We start from the raw sequence: 18,533 nt of genomic DNA, 5'->3' as shown, positions 1-18,533 counted from the left end.
GTGCTCCGACGATCGTTGGATTGATCGTCATGCCGCGAGATCGAAGCCTACGCTCGTCTCTTCGTGGGAAACCTCGAAGAAGACGGAGAGCTTCCAAGCGATCGCTCAGGAACATCTTCCCAGACGATACGACCGGGATGATCTGTGGGTGCAGGACATTAAGAATTCTTCCTTCGAGAAGAAAGACGGAGAAGAAACACAGCAGAGAAAGGACGAAGCTAATGGATCAGAGAAAAGTCCTGCGAAGGATCGCTATTCGATTTTTCTCGCTAAGAATCTTCAGTCTAATCATGATAATTCTCCCAAGGAGAAGCACGACGTGCCAATTTCCGATCACGTAATTTCACCAGATGGGAAAGATAAACGGAGTATCGACCGAAAGGTTCCGTCAAACTTTATCTCCGAGGTTGAAGAAATAGAGGAAGAGCTAACTGATTGCCTCTGTTGGAGACTATGCCACATAATCGCGCCGTTCAAGTATCGTTCGTCAATAAAGGAGCAAGCCTCGAGAACGAAGAGATCCAATTCCCTGCTGCAGAAAAGAAAGAAATGATTACTTTTTATCGCAGAAATATTCGGAAGTATCGACAACTGATACTTTCACTCAACTGCGGTGAAGACATAAATTGCAATTTCATACTTCGTAAGACACCAGATGGCAACGGCCAGTTCTTCATTGTCGACCGAGAGAAAGTATCCACTATCGATACTTGCAAGTATTTTTTTTTATTCGTTTAACATCGTTACATAAAAAAGATCGCTGCACTTTCGCGCAGCATTCGGCGTTTTGTCATTTTTGTATGTACATACATATAGAATTAGTTGGAATTAGGACGTAACAATTTACATTTATCAACAACTTCGTGTAATTAACGTCTTGTATACAATTTCCTCGGAATGGTTCGCCAATCACGCGTACGCTATTGGTGGAGAAAGGAAATTTAGATGGTCCACATGATCGGCTGAAGTATTTCAAAATAGAGCACGCAGGAAACAATATTGAAAGTACTTATTAGGATGATCACGAGGATTGATAAACCGGAGATGGCTTCGGTGGCACATAATCGAAGCCCGTCGTCGATTCATGTCCTTTATTTATTCGCCGTTCGTACATAATTCATTTGTTTTCTCAATAGTAATTGTTAATGTGTGTCCATGTGTATATGTGTGTGTGTTGTTACTTCCGTACGTCATGTTTATACACGAGTAAGAGTCTTTGCCGTAGATTGCGCAATTATCGCAGTTTATCGCCTTAATAAAACGTTTCGTCGCTACGCATTAACTTATTATCATTATTATCGTTATCATTATAGAAAAAATAAGTCTTTAAATAATCACATAAGAGTCGTCGAGAGCCTTTCGTGAAGGGATAAGGAAAAGGTGGCGAGAGGACGAGTGAGGGGGCAGGATAAGGATACCTGTGTATGCATACATTCATGCGTGTGCGTGTATATGTATGAAATGTATGACATATGTCGTGTATGTGTGCGCGTGAAAGTATACATGGACGCATGCACGACGAAGGGACGGCGGAGAAGACGCAGGTTGCAGGGACAGGGGAGGAAAGGAAGGAGGGAGGGAAGGAAGGATAAGGCTGTCGCTTGAGAAGTAACGCTGTTGGCCCTATACAGTACGTGCTTTCCGGTTCCGTCGGGACGACGGAAAACCGCGGTGCACTAAGCCTAGAAAAAGATCTATCTACCGAGAAGACCAGTCGTTTTCGCGCTTCTTTTTTTTAAACCCTTTTCTCCTTAGCACTACACACGAGGAACGCGACAATTACATTCATTATTCCGCTATTCGAGGGAGGGCTTTAATCGATTCGATCGTGGGGGGTGAGAGACGGGGGGAGGGGGAGGGGAACAAGGTAAGGGCAGGGCGGTCGACGGCCGCCGTGTAAGAGCGTAAAGAAAATCGACGCTAAAGGCAATGCGTTTCCGCGATCCACCTCGAGCGCTCTCGTCTATCTCTCTTTCTTCCTATCTATCTAGCTTCCTCTCTCCCTCCTCCCCGTCGTCGCCGAGAAAGGAAGAGAAGCTTCGTCCACCGGCACATGCCTCGCATACAATCGCGCACCTCCACGCGACCGCATGCATGTTACGTACGTTGGCACGATACGCATGCGTGCTCGACATCAATCATACATCGCAATGTTCTCTCTCTCTCTCTCTCTCTCTCTCTCTCTCTCTCTCTCTCTCTCTCTCTCTCTCTCTCTTTCACACACACTCTCCCGTCCGCGTCATTGTATCTTCGAGGTACCGATTTACCCCAAAAACTCCAACCATAGAGTAATTAAGATCTGCGGCCACCCGCGGAGCGGAGCATCTCAATAGAGATGACGAACGTGCCAACGGCATGTATTTACTAATAACCAATAAGCTCACATATCTAAATAAACTAGTTCCTGATCTAGGAAATCCATAAGATAAAACGTAAAATAGAAAAAAAATTAACAATGAGAATCCAAATAGATGAAAAAGAATGCATGATTTAACATTGGCTTAATATATCGGTGAAATAATCGCTCGGCTACAAATACATGATATTTGAGGGAGCAAAAAAAGCAATAACACTTTCTAAACTATAATGTAGAAAAATTATAGAAACCGTAATCTCGATTGATAAACGAAACAAAGCAATCTGTACAGAAGATATTTCTTTTACGCTTTTAGAGCGGAGAGGCTACGGCGTCTCCGACGGAAGGAAAAGACGTGATGAGAAAAATCGTGAGAACAATCTGTGGCAAGATACGACACGTGTATCAGCACGCTCGCACGCTGTATCGGTCGACCTTTCTTCGATGGACATCGAGCTAATTTAAGAGCTGCATGATTTTAATCATCTGATAAAGCGCGAGGAGGGACGCGCTCGAGCGATTAACGTGCGGCGGAATTATGTCTGTGGCCGGCTATCCCAATCGCGCCTCAAAGGTCGTCGCGGCGACATGTCGAGGCGCGATAGCGAACGCGGACGAATTACGTTTCTAACGAGATTGTACGATTTGGCAACAATGAGCAATCATGGATATAACATATGCGATAAGCGGACGAATCTTCGTCTTCCGATCTCGAAGCGCTCGAGGCATGACCCGGCGATCTCTTGCTTCTTTCCGTTTCGTTTAGCTGTTCGTTTGCTCGCTTCGAGATTCGCAAGGAACGTTCGCTCAGTTTTCTTTCGTTCGTTCCACGTCGTCCTGATCGTCGTCGTCTTCGTCGTCATCTAGGCTCGTGCTGCCGGGACGGGGCTTCTTATCGGGGAAACGACGTCACAAGGGGGGTGGAATGGAGAATTCCCTCCGCACGTAGAACAGAATGTAAGGCTTACATTTAGCGACAGCGTCGGTAGTCGCCGGCCGTACTGAGCTGTCGTTAAAATGGAACCACTGGCCGTCATGCACGGCGAAGGCAGTGTAATGTCCAGTACCAGCACTGCAACACATGATTTCACAATGTAAATACAATATGGTATCGAGTCCTTTTCGGAAAAATAATAGCAAACACCTTTTTTTAAATTTCAAGCGTATATATATTTAAAGACTGAAATTAGGGCTGTTACTTTTGACAACTTCGAAGTTAACTTCGAAATTCGAATATCGAAGCCTTCGAAGCAAATCACCAGCCCTAATTGGAATGTTTAATTAGCTGCGAAGATTGAGAAAATAGCATATAAGTTCAAATACGCAATAGCAGGAACTTTTTATTCGTTTTCGAAATTAAGAATGTGATTGCGAGCATTACAGTGTATAATTTAACGATTGCTAAATACATTCGTGAGAAATGGTAGAAGTAATATTTCAAAATATAGACGATAGGAGAGACAATGCTATGTTATCTTATCGTGTGTATCGACGTTGCGCGATAGTTACTACTATTACAGGGAAAGTTTCAATATGTCTTCATCGTCGGGCAACCGGTTTAATTAGTAGCGTTATTCAAGGGAACGTACCCAGAACCATGGTGCACGATAACGGCAGCCAAGTCGTAAAGATGACTATTCTGAGCGCCCAATCTCGTCCCGGTCACGCCGCGTACGGTGAACGCGGACATGTCGAGAGACTCCATCGGGAAATCCACCTGCGTGTCCACCTTCGAGCGATAGGAATTGCACCACCTAAATCTTTTAATGTGAAGGCACAACACCTGTGGAAAAAGCAAGAGCAACGTGTCAGCATCGATCACCGCGTTCTACGTTCCCCTTTGCTTTTCTGCTCGATCAAAGTTCTCTTTTCGGGTCACGTTCGTTCGTGCGAACTACATCGATCGGGACACGCACGTCCACGAATAAACTAACGTTAAGCAAAATTAGAGCGACGTCGAAAAAAGTCGATGTACGTTAGAGAAGAGAGGTAGAAATTCAAAATAGATTTTAAAAATTAGAGACTTTAACTTCTTTCGGAAAAACAGTGGAGGCTTAAAAATTTTCTTGCATTGACACTTCTTGAAATTGAAATCCCAAATCAAGTTTTTTTTTTTTATTCTGTACGTTAGAGAAGAGAGGTAGAAATGTGCAAAATAGATTTAAAACATTAGAGACTGAATTAGAGACTTTAACTTCTTTCGGAAAAACAACGAAAGCTTAGAATTTTCTTGCATTAAAAATAATTTCATTGAATGTGGATTGTCTCGAAAAAAAAAAAAAACACGCAAAACGATACTCACGTTAGGCAGCCTGTGTATCCAGAACCTCTTGGTAGACCTCTGCTTCCCCATGCAGTTATCGCAAAAGTAGAGCTCGCTGTCGGCTAGCTCTTCGACCTTGAAGAATCTCGTCAGACTATAAGTCAAACTGCACACCTCCTCCTGCTCCTTCGTCCTGCTCCTCTGCAGTCTGTCCGGTATGTCCAGCGAGAGGTCCTGGAAGGGCTCGTGCGTCTTCGAGTCCGTACGACAGTTCATACAGTGGACCTGCGCGAGGAAACGCGATCCATAATTCGTCCGCGCTTCTCCCAAGAAGAAAAACGAAGAAGAACGTGACTTTGGCAAGCGACACCAGTCTTTCTCGAGAGCGCAGAAATTCCCTCCCGCCAAAGAGGCTGCGAGGACGTTCTTTTCGCGCGCAATCGAGGCACGCTGTCCGGGAAGGGCCCGGCCGTTCAACTTACCACGCTAAGAAGAGTGCCTCCAAACACGGCGGTGACGATACTCTGCTTGCCGCGCAAACCTAGAGGCTCGTGCCCCAGCCTGGGCAGCAGCTGCAGCAGCTCGGTGTGCAGTCGGTCGAGCATGTAGGTGAGAAATTCGTGGGCGTCCTGCTGCTGGTAGCCCCGAAATCTCGGCACGACCTTCCAGATGGCCAGAAACAGGCACTCGGGCGATATCGCCTGGCCGTTGGAACCGCCTAAGCTTAGACCGAGCAGCACTTTTCGCAGCTCCTCGGCGAGCAGAGCGTCACTCATGGACATCTCTTTCGCGCGACCCGGCGTCACGATGCGACCGCGGTGAGTGGGCGGCCCCGTGGACTCGTCAAAGGCGATGCCCTCGAGACACGGCATCTGCGTGAGGTACTCGCAGAAGTGGCTGATGTTGTTGAACGACTGCAGCACCACGTTCATGAAGCAGGTGTTACCGAGATTCCTCAGCCCGACGACCTTTTTCTCTTTGGTACTCTTGGAGCTGCGACGCTTGGCCGGCCGATTGTCCGCGCTGCTGGCGTCCAGCGAGTGTAACCTCTTGCGCGCCGTCCTCGGCCGTAAGTTCCTCACGACCACCTCCGCCTTCCACAGGGCGTCCGGATCGTCGTTGTCGTGATCGTCGCCGCCGCCGTCGCGCGTCCTCGAGGACGGCGGCGTCGTGGGCGGCGACGTGCTCCAGCTCTCATCGTTCTCCTTGTGCTCGTCCTTACGAAAGGTGACGCGCCGTATCTTCTCGATCTGACCGCTCGTGGTGTCGTTCACCACGTATTCGTCGCAGGTATAACTGGAAGAAGCGAGACATGCACCTTTTTTCCAATAGGAACCAACAATAACGTATGTTAATGTCCCGGTATCGCGGCACGAGAAAAAATAAAACTTTATATTTTAATTAGCAAATTTATCGGTTTCCGTAGATAGATATCTATAAATCTCGCGATAATCTGCGCGACGCGAGACACACAGATTTCCACGTGTCTCGTCGTGTCAGAAATTCAGTTCTCCGAAATTATACTAGTTTCGATGGAGGAGAGACTCGCAAAGCGTGGACAGACGGTAGTATATATACGAAAACGGTGAAAGCGAAGGGATGCGAAGGAGACTCACCAGAATACTGCTAGGCTCTCACAGTCAATGCACACACAGTGCTGAGTATTTGTCTCGTAATGCTGCAACGCGTGGCCCGCCACGTATCGTCCGCAGTGCACGGATCCGCAGTGCAGACAGAGCCAGGGACTCTTCTCGGTGCCGCATACTACGCACGATAATAATACGAGACATGAAAATGACAATCGCTAAACAAGTTCAATCAATGCTATATGATAATTAATGAAATAGAGAAATCGGCACGCGTATTTCACGCGTGGAGATTAAATCTGTGATATATGGTTCAATTGAAATAAAGTTTCGCAAATATGTAAAAACATAATCAAATCTGGACCAACGGGATTATTAGGTTGACGATATCTCTATTGTCATCGATTTCTTGCATCAAACTGAATAAATTAAAATTTTGTTCATGCATCCCATCAAAAGGCATTTGTTCCTAAGTATCACATACTTTCGTAAATATAAATGGATATTGATGGAAGTTGCTGTAGACTAAAGAATGTTTTGATGGGAATACAAGTGGAAATTCAGGTTTAGTCAGTTTACGCGGTACTTCATTCATTCATTTAATATTGACGTATTTGTGTGTGTGTGCGTTACTTAATATTCTAATATATTTCACGAAGAATTATAGCATGCAGAGATATGAACAGTGATTGTCGCGTCTGCTGTGTTTCTATTATCAGCAGTATCACTTTAGCTTCATATCACATGGTTAACGTGAAATGTGACCATGTTATTCTTATCACAATTACAACGAATTCAAACTTCTTACAGATAAAGCTCGATATATGAGAGATAACTGGATTTAGTGCTAAATAAGTATATAAATCTGCAAAATTGCCCGTTTTCAGAACTTTAATATAATTAATAGAGTTTTTATTCTTCTGCGAATGTGCCTCTTACGTTTCAAAAAGACTTTTGCTAGAGAAACCGGTCGTACTCTTATCTTTTTAGATAAAATTCTTACCGCCCTGAGCAGAATTTGAAAATGTTAAATTTCTTAAAAAAATCATGCATGGAGATTTAGAAATTTTTTATCCACTAAATAAAAAGCCACCGAATATTCCCCGATATCTAATTGCTTTAAGTTAACAAATTCAAAACGATTTTTCAAGAAACTATCTGGAACTTCAAAGAATCATCATCAGACATCCATAAAAAAATCTGTTACTCTTGGCAACGTGGAAAATTTCCATTTCAATTTTAACAGCTAGTTTCATAATTTTTCTTTCTATCGTCTTAAATATTAATACAAGAACTCTTCAAAACTGTAGAATTCTATATAATTTTTAGAAGAAAAAAAAACGCCTAAGCTCTATTTATTATATCGAAATTCTGTCAATGCAATGGAGTGTTAACTTTACAAAGGTACTAAATATACATATATATATAGCGCTATGCAGCGATGCATACGTAAGTTTTAGCCGCGATAAGCTTTCAGTGCGTTGTATATTTTCTTAAATAATTGTCAACAATATAGCATATTATCGACAACCATCCAGTCGCAGGGTGTAATGTATCTGGCGGTTACGAAATTGCGAGTCAGCACCGCGGCACCGCCGCGCCGTGTCGTTTCGGCTCGTCTCAGCTTACGTAATTCTCGAGAGAACGCGTAAAAGAGGGGTGCGGTAACGAGCACAGGTTCGACACACCCCTTTCGCAGCCGATCGATCGCAAAATGTCTCAGAATTTCATCGAACTTCGGATTTCCGGTGATTTGTGCTTTTCTTTAATCGGCGAATCTAGAAAACATGAATTCGCACTCTCCCAGACATCAAGAGAGAAGGAGTGAAATCTCAAGTCATCGAATTTTATAGCTATGCAAGCAAGACTTGATGTAATAACAAAGATATATATATAGATATATATATAATGATTGCTATACCTTTTAAATATTCCGCAAAAGTGCGTATTAAAATCAACAAAAAACCAATTTATATCTTTTTATATTTTCTGAATAAGAATACAATTCCCGATATATAAACCACAAGAGACAAGCGATTGCAAAATTATAAAATGACGAGCGCTCAAAACCGGATGGTTCTGGAATTTACTGATTCAGGACATCGGAAGGCGGCAAATCCGTCAGCGCTTTTTACTTATGCAACGCATATGCAGACGGATTCAAATTCGCATTCAGGTTCGCCGTAATCTATCTTCGAATTTTTGCCAAAACGGTTGCGTCATTCTTTGGTATTCGCAAATAACGTCATTTTTATACAACGGGGGAAAAAAAGGAGACATTCCCCTATAGAATGGAATTTAAAAAGCGCGAACGTGCGAAAAGTGAAACGCCGAAAGTCCGTGCCCGGAAATTCGATCTTCGAAGGTCATTCCTATCGTGTTCGTTTTCGGTGCCGAAGTAGGAAGCCTTAAAAACATACCGGAGTGCTCTATCGGCACGTTTTAATCAGCGACTCGTTGCTATGAGAATCTGACGAAGAATAGGAACAAGTGAAACCGAGTAAGTTTGGCCCGCGATAAAATCTTGCTTGGAATGACAAGTTTCCCTTAAAGATTGCAAAAATTTATAACGAAAAAGTATTTTTTATATAATTATTTGAAGTATTTTTTATAATTCTCTTAGAATTGTCGAAAGCAAACAAAAAGTATAGATTCCTAAGCAGACAATATAGCACCGGACAAGCTGTTTAATATTGTAAATATAAATTATATTAATGCGATATATATAGATTGATAGCGTAAATATCGCCAAATCAATAATCTTATTGTTCATATTAAATTGCGCAGTGCAATGATACATATATTAATTTTAAATTAATTTTCTCTATATACATGTATATTATATACTTATAGACCATAATGGATGCATAAATAAAAAGTACGATCCGTGAAAAGAAACTAATTTCGCCGATTAAATTTAGTGCCGAAAAAGACGTTACCAGCGAAGGGTTAATTAACCGAACAGAGGATACGAATTACATTTATATCGTCTGATCGAAATTACAACTCCAACATTATCAGCATATGGATAAAGAAGGAATGTTGTTTAACACGTTATTATTGCTGATGTCTGAAAATAAATCGCTGTCGTTGGAACGACGTGGACGGCATGGAACGATATGGCAGTGCAGCTGCGAATGTTCAATATGTCATCGCGATAACGAACAACGTAACGAGGAACGTTATCGGTCGAAAAATGCATAAACTTTTACAACATACGCGACGTCGTTTGTACAGCACGTTCGTTCATTCGTTCAATGTCCGCTTGTTCAATAGAATAATCTAGAGTAGATCCTCGCGCACGCGGATGTTCCTCGTGGATCGTCAGAGTATTAACTATTATTGCGAGCGATGTAACGATGACGAACAAGAGGGAAGTGATTAAATAACAAAATCTTATTACTCATTTAAGTGTGAACGGATCTTGTTTCTTCATCATTTTGCACGTTGAAAGTCGAGTACAAAGCTACTTAAAGTCTCGCACGTTAAAAAGTAGCAACAAATATTGTACGATAAAGTTTAAAGTACTTTTTGAAAAAAGAAATCATTATTAAATGGAAAATCTTCAAAATTTTGAGAAAAATCATATAAGAGCATCTTGTATGTATAATAATTGAAGTTAAATAAAAATTTTGCTTTTACGCTGCTTCAAAATCATTTCATCATCGTCCGTAGGCATAGAGAGAAACATGAAAATGTACTAGTAACACGCAAGGATTGTGCTCGCGTTGTAAACACACTCAATTCACGGGTTTTCGATCACAAATCACGCGATGATCCTCAAGAGAAACAGTGACACGGTCGATGATTAAACTCCGAGAATTATTTTTGGGAATTGCGTCAGCGAGCGTGGAGACGCGCACGAGCGTCAGCGGTGAACCAGAAATCGAAAGTGTCGATCGCGGTAGAATCGTGAAATAACGTCAAAGTACGAGAATGAGGAAGTATCTACTCTCGAAGGGACAACTACGCTAGATAGCTTTCTTCCCCTTTATCTCACCATATAATGTTCGATTCCGTCACGTCTACGCCGATGACATCGTCGTTGTTGTCACCCGAAAGTCGATGTCATCGAGCATCCCCCCGTCGACGACCTATTGCAAGACGATTGAAAGAGCGTCGAAGAGAAATTCGCCGATAGAAGCGCGACAATTGTTCGGTCAAGCATCGATTGTTGACTTCGAAAATATGTACATACATATAACTGCAATTGTAGCCTCCAAAAGTGACCGAATTATTATCTTGTATTATCTTACATTTTAATTAAATTCGGTATATATGTATAATTATAATCTTTAGTAAAATAAGTAATTGGACGAATGCTCCATACAAACTATCCGGATTCAAATTAAGTATTACGAAAGTGACACATATCTTTCATTTGCTCCAAATATTTAATATTTATAAAATATCTTAATACATTTTTCTGTATCATATTTAGCTTAAAAGAACTGTCAAAACTTTTTCGTGCATCCGCGTGTCGTGCAGCCTAGCAAGCTTTACGAACATCTCACTAACGTCCGCCATGGGAAAGACAAAGCCGTCTGCGCCGAAAAGAGTGCTCGATATCGCAAAGTATCTATATCTATACGTCAAGAGAGAAACGGTATCGAAGTATACAAGCGTCTTCGCTCTCACAGCGAGAGCTATCTGATCAGCAACGACGCGATTATCGATTTTGCAATGTTGTGCAGTCGAAGGTAGGCGGCCTGCACCAGTAACCAGCAGCAGCAGCAGCAGCAGCAGCACGGGAAAAGCGACCGGCGGTAGAGGGGCGGCGGCGCGGACGAGGGTCCTTTTATAGTGCGTAAGGGGCGATACTTCTTTTTCCTGCTCTCTTTCTCTCCTTCCCCTTCTCCCGTGCTCTCAGCCGGCGCGGAAAACACGCGGCGACCACCACCGCAGCGGCGCGATTCCACAGAGGCATTTAAATCGATCCACCGCACCGCCGGATACGTCGCGATTCGCCGAGCGTGAACCGCTCTCTCGCCCGGTTTCTCGCGGCGCTAATCGCGACGCCGACGCCGACGACGCGCCGCGTCCTCGCGAGTGCAGAGTGGAGGGATAAATATGACGGGAAAAATTTCTCAGAACGAGTCTCGACGCTCTCGACTTCGAAGTATTTATTTGCGTAATATCGATGCCACGTTGATCGTTGAGAAAATGGTATACCCGTGCGATAAAGTAGTCACGGAATTTAATTGGGAGCACCAGTCGGAAGCAATGCACTTAAGTATCATTATCGCTAGAAGGCACGGGGGGAATCGTAAAAATTAATTAGAAATAGGAATTTCAGACAGTATAATCATTCGGCAATTAGAAATAAAAATTAAAAATAATTATTCAATTGAAAAATTTGTAATTTCGATAATCGTAAGTGGCAAAGTTTACGCTTTGATCAATGTTATTTTAGAATTAATACTGTCGACCAAAAAATGTTGATATCATCTAATGCGTGTCGATGGCCATCTTTGGCAGCTGGCCGTGACGACAGAACTGGAGCCGAAAGTACTATACGAATCCGGTGGCTATCGCCGATGATAGCACCATGTTGAGTAATCAAACGTCCGCGAAGAGGAAAGTGTACGTTCGTTCGTCAGCCGCGCATACTGACTCATCGCCAGTGTCGTATCTATCATCTTCCGCACGATGTATATTATTCACGGATGTGTCGCTCTTCGTATACCTATCGTATGTGCATTTCTATTTTGCATACCTATCTTACCATATAGTCGAACATATTGGACTATCTTTTAAGCTATTTTCTATAAATTCGTCGTCAGATTTATGCCAAGCTTCATCAGATAGACAATTATATTCTTTATTTATCCAATAAACACAATAATAGACAAATGTTTTCTTTCGCTCATTGTCAGTCAATAGAAAGAAAATAGCATCAATGTGAGAAGCAACAAATATAACAGAATGCCACGAATAAAATTGATAGTGCAACTGGACATTTGGGCCACGATCTATATTTTCTTATTCTCCTATTAATTAATAGATAACGTCATTCTCGTTTAATAAGTAAGATAAGCCTCGGATTCGCTATTATCACCGACTTACAGTTGCATGATCCTGTGAAATCAACCCGTGCTCTTTTCACGTTTATCTCGAATAATAATGGCATCATTTCCCTCTTTTCCTCCCATCAATTTATCTATCTTAATAATATATATTTTTCCCTGCTTTCTAGTTCAGTCTCTTCCAATCGTATTTTTTTCCTTGTTCTTAAAGCGATTACAGTCCGCCGCTAGATAATCGCAGGAAAATATTTGCGACTCGTAGATATGCAAAACGCACTTCTGCAAACACGCACGGATAAAACGGAGAATACTATTGATTTACCGCGCACTCGTTGAAAAACTCGAAGTTCAGGTCAGCGGAAATACCAGAAACTTAATTTAGTGATGCTTGATCGCACTCACATCCGCTACACGTTTGCGTCAATACTATTTCTCTTTATGCGTACAATTAAATATTAAAGAGATTCAACGGCAAACTTGAGATTTAGAAATCGTAAGGTTTAATTTTTAAGCTATATTGTCCTATCTGTTCGTTCTCCCTTCGTTGCCCACGCCCGAAATTAACGGCAGCCTGTTCCTCTCGTGGTGACTGTTAAGCAGGGTCCACATTATCGAGCCAAACCGCGAACCGAGCCCCGAACCGAATCTCGAGCAGAACTTGCAGACGAACCTCAAATCGAACTCCATCGCGAACCGCGAACATGAGTTAAAATTTTTTGGAGTTAAATCTCGTATTGAAATTTATAATAAAATTTATATAAATTCTTAATACATGTATGCAAAATGCATATTTATATTTACAATCGTATTTTTTAACATTGCAATATATATATTATAAATTTATTGCGTATTTATCACAGGTTTAGAGTATGTTTATGCAATATTAATTCTAAATTTTGTTTTATGGTTTGAAAAGGAATTAAGTTTTGAATACAGAAAAATAATAAAAGCACATATACATATATTCACTCACCTCTTTTCCTGTTTCCATACATTTTTATTTTTGCTTTTTCTTTTTGCAGAGATGCCAATATAATGTCGTCATCTTTTTGTCACTATCACATGTCACTATCACATTCGAGTTCTTTACTTATTTCTTCTTATAAAAAAGTATATGAAAACAGGTAAAGACGACTAAATATGTGTATACATATGCGTGCTTTTATTATTTTCTTGTATTCAAAGCTTAATTCCTTTTCAAACCATAAAACTATATATTTAGAGTGGTTACAACTATATTTAATATTGCATAAACACATACTCTAAATCTATGATAAATACGCAATAAATTTATAATATATATTGCAACGTTAAAAATACGATTGTAAATATAAATATGCATTTTTTTAATTGTTATAAATGTTTGGGATTTTTAGCGTCCCGTATATAATAATCTTTTCTGCTCATAATCACTAATTAATTTTAAACATTTTTTATCAGACCATTCCATTTTGTCTATCAGTAGACGTGTAGACTGCACATACGTGGATAGAATCAAATACAGCGACTGGGCAATTACTCACGTTTTCTTTCATCGTTCATTTTTTGTTTTTTGTCATTATTTGTCTAGCTCGAAGCTTAACTACCAGTCTACCATCCGACAAAGCGTGTAATCTGATCATAAATAGCATCTTTTGATGTTTCGTCGAAATACCGACTTTTGGTGGGACACTGCGAGCCAAACCGCGTATCATCAAAATCCTTGTAAATTCGTGGGGTGAGTACGCGATGGTTCGCACTGATGTTCGATTCGAGGTTCGCGAGCCTCGCGCGAGCCCGTTGGCTCGACAATGTGGACGCATGATCGGCTCGCAACGAAGTTCGGCTCGCGGTTCGGCTCGATAATGTGGACGCATGATCGGTTCGCGGCGAAGTTCGGCTCGCGGTTCTGCTCGATAATGTGGACCCTCCTTTACGTTTCCTACCGACGCCGACGTGTCTCTCCCCACCATCCGTGTCGCGGTGAGAAGAAAGACGCACCGCGACTCCGGACTCCGGCCTCTGGCCCGTAACGAGCGGCAGGCTCGGAAATCGCAGTCGATTCTACCAACGTCGTTCAAGCCGCGTGTGTACGAAACTGGTAGCAGAAGCGAGTTGCTCGTTTCTCTATCTGTCGTTCTATTTCCGCGTCAAAAAAGGAACGGCTCGGCGAGAATCGGTCGTGAGAGATGATCTTTACCGATGCAATTATTGTATCACATGCCTCGTCACGCACTAATCGAGAATTCCTAATCACGTTGGAAAGAAGAATGCGGCGAATGAATCTATCGCTTCTGTATTTTACGGCTTATTAATAAGCACTCGCTCTCGGAGGAGGAGCGAGCATTCTCACGATCGAGCTTTGATCGCTCCGAGACACGCCGCGCAATCGCCGTTGTTTTTCGAGCAAAAAGTCTGTCATTAGCGGTTATTCGTAACCGCAATTAACCAAAATTGTCTTCTTTCTCCGCCCAACCAGGATTTCCTAAGATAGGAGTAGAGAACGGGAGTATAATATATTTCACTGCTGTTAAAGCTGAGAGCGGACATCGCGAGCGATGCCTAGAAACTGACGGTGGCATCCATCGATTTACATGAAATATTGACAGCATCGCGAAGCGACGATAATCGCCGAACGGAATTAGCTTATCCGGGCGGAGTCACGGGCCGTACCCTTTGCGACTTCAATCGCGCCGATTTATGGGGAGGGGGAGGGGTTTCGGGACAAAAGATGGTGGGACAGACGGCGCGAACGCGCAAGGGGAGAAAAAACACGTACGCTTCGGATAAATATAGTCCCGAGGTCGCGTATAAAGAGAAAGGAAGGAGCACGCCGCGCGAAGCACGGTGAGGATAGCGGCACCAGGATTCGGGGAAGAGCCTCCTCTCCCGTCGGTCGTGGCCGTCGTAGGATTTCACGGCCTCCGAGGACGGTACGCTTGCTTGCTCCTCTCGAGCGATCGTCGTCCCCCCTTCCCCCCCCCCGTTCTTGTCTATCACTCCGGCCCCCGGTCGTGTCGTGCCATCGTCTCTCGTAAACGCCGCCACTTTAACACAACTCGCGCAGCGGCCGGCGATAATACTTATCCGCTGTTCCGAGTTCTGCGTAATCTGCAAACGACCGTTTGCAGACGATACCGCGGGTCAACGCGTTTTCGCGGGCGGCTCGGCCACGAACCGTTCCCTACCACAACCAATACGCGCCCGACGCGTAATGACGGCTTAATGACGCTTCCATTTTCTTCCGTGCTCCAAAAGAGTTTCTACGAAGGTGAGGAAAGCCTCGCTTTTTAACTTTAACAGTTAATGTTTACGGCGACGATCCCGGCGCGGCGTCTCTGTAGTATATCTCCCCCCCTCCCTCTCCCCCTGTAACGACCGCTGTCCGTGTATCTTTAAATCGATAGCTCGGAGCTGGCCACGACCAATGTCACCGTCCGACTCGGCGAAGCCGAAGGTCCTATGTATCCGCGCTCCGCACGGACGACACGTCGTCGGGGTCCCCTTCTTTCTCTACGCTTGCATCAGAATCGACGTCGACTGCGACCCATCAGAAATTTCCGCACGGACAATTCCACGATATATTTCCGTATTATTATCTTTTCTCCCTTTCTTTTACGCCGCTCCTTCTCTCTTTCGTCTCTCCGACGTGGGATTGCCGCGAGACGAGACGAGACGAGGACGAGACGAGTCGGCGGTCGGCGGCGGCGTCGGCGTCGGCGAACCGTTAGCCGGCGAGTTCTAATGACGGTGGATCTTAGGGCCAGCTGATTAGTGCCGTCTGGTATTGATTTTCCGATGACGGCCGCACGGCGCATACTGAGAACTCCAAGCAGGACGACGATGCACACGCGCACACCACCATCGCCGCCGCCGCCACCTCCACCATCGCCAACACCACCACCACCACCGTCATCACTAACCACGCCGCCGTCGCGCTCTCGCGCGCGTAACGAGTCATGGGACCACGAACACGCCGCGCGAGAGCGAGCGAGCGCACACCGATGCACACCTACAGACTCATATGTTGTGTACCACGTACCACTCGTTCGCTCGCGTCTCACGCGTGCAAATCGTTCGGAGCGAGAGCGCGCGCGCGCGCGCGAAAGAGAGAGAGAGAGAGAGAGAGAGAGGGAGAGCGTGGGCATACGTATGCGCGCATACACAGCCGGGCGACGAGTTCGATCCGCTGTATATACTCTGCTCGTTCGTTGCTTCGTGCGTCAAACGGGGAGAATCCGAGACGGCCGACGATAAGCGGCCGTCGGCGAAAACGCACACGGAGCGCCGACGGCGCGGCGCGGCCCGCCGTCTCGGCGCTTTTCCCGAGGGAAACAGCGGCGGATCCGCTCCGTCTCGTCTCGGCTACGACGGCTCAAGGCCGCGAGAGGAACGGCCGGGGCCTGGGTCACGAGAGAGACGGAACGCAGAGGCGAGGAGCCACACGAGAGAGCGCGCGGCAGAGACGGAGAAAGAGAGGGAGAGAGAGAGAGCCGCTGCATGCGAACGTGCGTCGCTTGTGTGCGTGCGCGTGTCGTGCGGATTCGCGAGAGGAAGAGGAGTAAAACGGAGCGGCGGGAGACAGGGTCGAGCCGAGGAAAGAAAGGGGAAGGAGATGCAATAGCGAGGAGAGACCTGGGTTTCCGAGAGACGAGCCGGCTCCCCTATTCGTCTATCCGTCCATCTCTATCGCTCTAACGCTCCGTCTCTCTCTCTCTCTCTCTGCGTCTCGCTCGAGCTGGCTCGGAATCGGTAGAAGGCAAGGCGCTCTCGGGGCTTTGTACGAGTCCCTACCTGCGCAGACGAACGGCAGATCCTTCACGGCACAGCCCGATCCATCTACGTTGTCATCGCCAAATCGCACGCTCTGAGCAAGGTGCGGACACTCCATGTTTTCTCCAGGCACGCTTTTCCACGAGGCCCGCGTGGCCACCTCGTCGTTGTCGTTCCCGTCGCCGTCGTCGTTGTCGTCGTTACGAACGTTCGCGAGGCAGTCCGTCTTTCTCTCTTTCCACAACGGGGCGGTGGACGGGGATCGGCTAGGGGGAAAGGGCAGGGAGAGGGAGGAGACGGAGGAGAAGGAGGGAGGGTAAGTCTCGGCGAAGGGCGAGGGGGTATGCCGACGGGACGGAAAGTCCGGGTATAGGAAAGTGGTGCGTGGTAGAGGCAGGCGGGGTACACGCTGCGGTGGCCCCGTGATATCCCGTCACATAGCGCGGTGGTAGCGAGGACACTATTACGTCGCCTTCGATGAGAGAAGCGGAGGCAACGAAAAAAAAAAAAATAAAATAAAATAAAGACAAGAATTTACGAGAGCGGAGAGACGTGCGTGACGACGACGACGACCGTCGCTCCCGTTGCGCAGCGTACGACTTACTGAGAGGCGGCTCGGCTCGGGCCGCACAGGCCGCAGGCGGCGCGCGACGACGAGAGCGAGCGGAGAGCAGCGGAGACGGGCGGACGAGCGAGGAGGCGAACGGAGCGAGCAACCGAGCGCGAGATCGCGAGAGGAGAGAACGGCGGTGCGGCCGACTGGCCCCGACTGCCGACCGAGCGCGACCGAGCTGCGTAGAGCTCGGTTCTGCCGGTGGTCGTCGGCCCACCTCCAGAGTCACAGACGACTAATGGTCGACTGACCGAACTGACTCTCGCTCTCGCCCGCTCTCGACTGCCCGCGCGCGGGCTCTCTGACTCTCTGCTCTCCTCTCCCGTCCCCCGAGCGCGCCCCGACCCGACGTTCTCGCCGCCGCGGCCGTTCCTAGCGCTCTCTCTTTCCCACGGCCGGGCCGTGTCGCACCCTTTCTTCCGCTATCTCCGGTATCTCCTTCGCTGACTTCGCTCTCCGTCTCTCTCTCCTCGCCTCGCCGACGAGGTTGCGCTAGGTCTCCTAGCCTAGCCTTGGATCGCGCTAGGACTACCTAGAGGTTCGCGCGCAGCCTCGGCGCTCGATCGCCGACGACCAGGGCTGGACTCTCGTCGAGGGCGCGAACGCGAATTTCTGCCGCGAATGCGAATTTATACCGCCGCTGGCCTCCCCCAGCTAATTCGAATCGATCCCGTAAAATCGTGCCGCGCACGAGACGAGCTGCACGCGTCGCCTTCCGATCGAGGTAGACATTTTGCGTGTCATGCGAATCGAATCACACGACGGACGCACCGCTCCGGCTGAACGCGACGCGCGATAAAAGCGGAGCATCTCTTTCCCGATACCGTGGCGTTGCGTTCCGCCGTTTGGCCGAGAACTCGATTTCGCGCTAACCCCGGAGATGCATCGTCCCCCTCCCCCCCGCGTAGAGCGCATTGTTAGAGAACCAGATCACCGA

General features: G+C 46.0%; 1 protein-coding gene across 3 annotated transcripts; it reads right to left on the bottom strand.

The window, feature by feature from the left end:
- Positions 1-1,077: 1,077 nt before the first annotated feature.
- Positions 1,078-18,475, bottom strand: LOC143904711 (ubiquitin carboxyl-terminal hydrolase 3). Of its 3 annotated transcripts, XM_077419574.1 has the most exons (7): positions 17,588-18,475; positions 17,005-17,455; positions 6,236-6,383; positions 5,102-5,915; positions 4,659-4,904; positions 3,946-4,139; positions 1,078-3,428 (listed from the first exon to the last, which is right to left on the bottom strand). In XM_077419574.1, exons 2-7 carry the CDS (start codon positions 17,099-17,101, stop codon positions 3,266-3,268), a joined length of 1,662 nt encoding a protein of 553 aa, XP_077275700.1. In that variant the 5' UTR covers positions 17,102-17,455; positions 17,588-18,475; the 3' UTR covers positions 1,078-3,265. The 3 variants fall into 3 exon arrangements, with proteins under 3 accessions (XP_077275700.1, XP_077275699.1, XP_077275701.1); XM_077419573.1 differs by having other exon boundaries at positions 17,005-18,475; XM_077419575.1 differs by lacking the exons at positions 17,005-17,455; positions 17,588-18,475 and adding an exon at positions 12,272-13,024.
- Between the last annotated feature and the right edge of the window lie 58 nt (positions 18,476-18,533).

This window comes from Temnothorax americanus, unplaced genomic scaffold (assembly GCF_048541705.1).
Source record: "Temnothorax americanus isolate GAGA-0224 unplaced genomic scaffold, ASM4854170v1 Scaffold56, whole genome shotgun sequence".
NCBI lineage: Eukaryota > Metazoa > Arthropoda > Insecta > Hymenoptera > Formicidae > Temnothorax > Temnothorax americanus.
Note: the sequence above shows the minus strand (reverse complement) of the source record. Positions and strands in the feature narration are given on the sequence as shown.

What these genes read in the sequence shown, in the direction of transcription:
- LOC143904711 (XM_077419573.1), bottom strand. Translation starts at nt 17,101, where the DNA reads ATGGAGTGTCCGCACCTTGCTCAGAGCGTGCGATTTGGCGATGACAAC. An exon ending in GAGGCACTCTTCTTAGCGTG is followed by an intron (nt 4,905 to 5,101) that starts GTAAGTTGAACG and finishes TTCCTCGCGCAG; the next exon opens with GTCCACTGTATGAACTGTCG. An exon ending in GGATACACAGGCTGCCTAAC is followed by an intron (nt 4,140 to 4,658) that starts GTGAGTATCGTT and finishes CTTTTTCCACAG; the next exon opens with GTGTTGTGCCTTCACATTAA.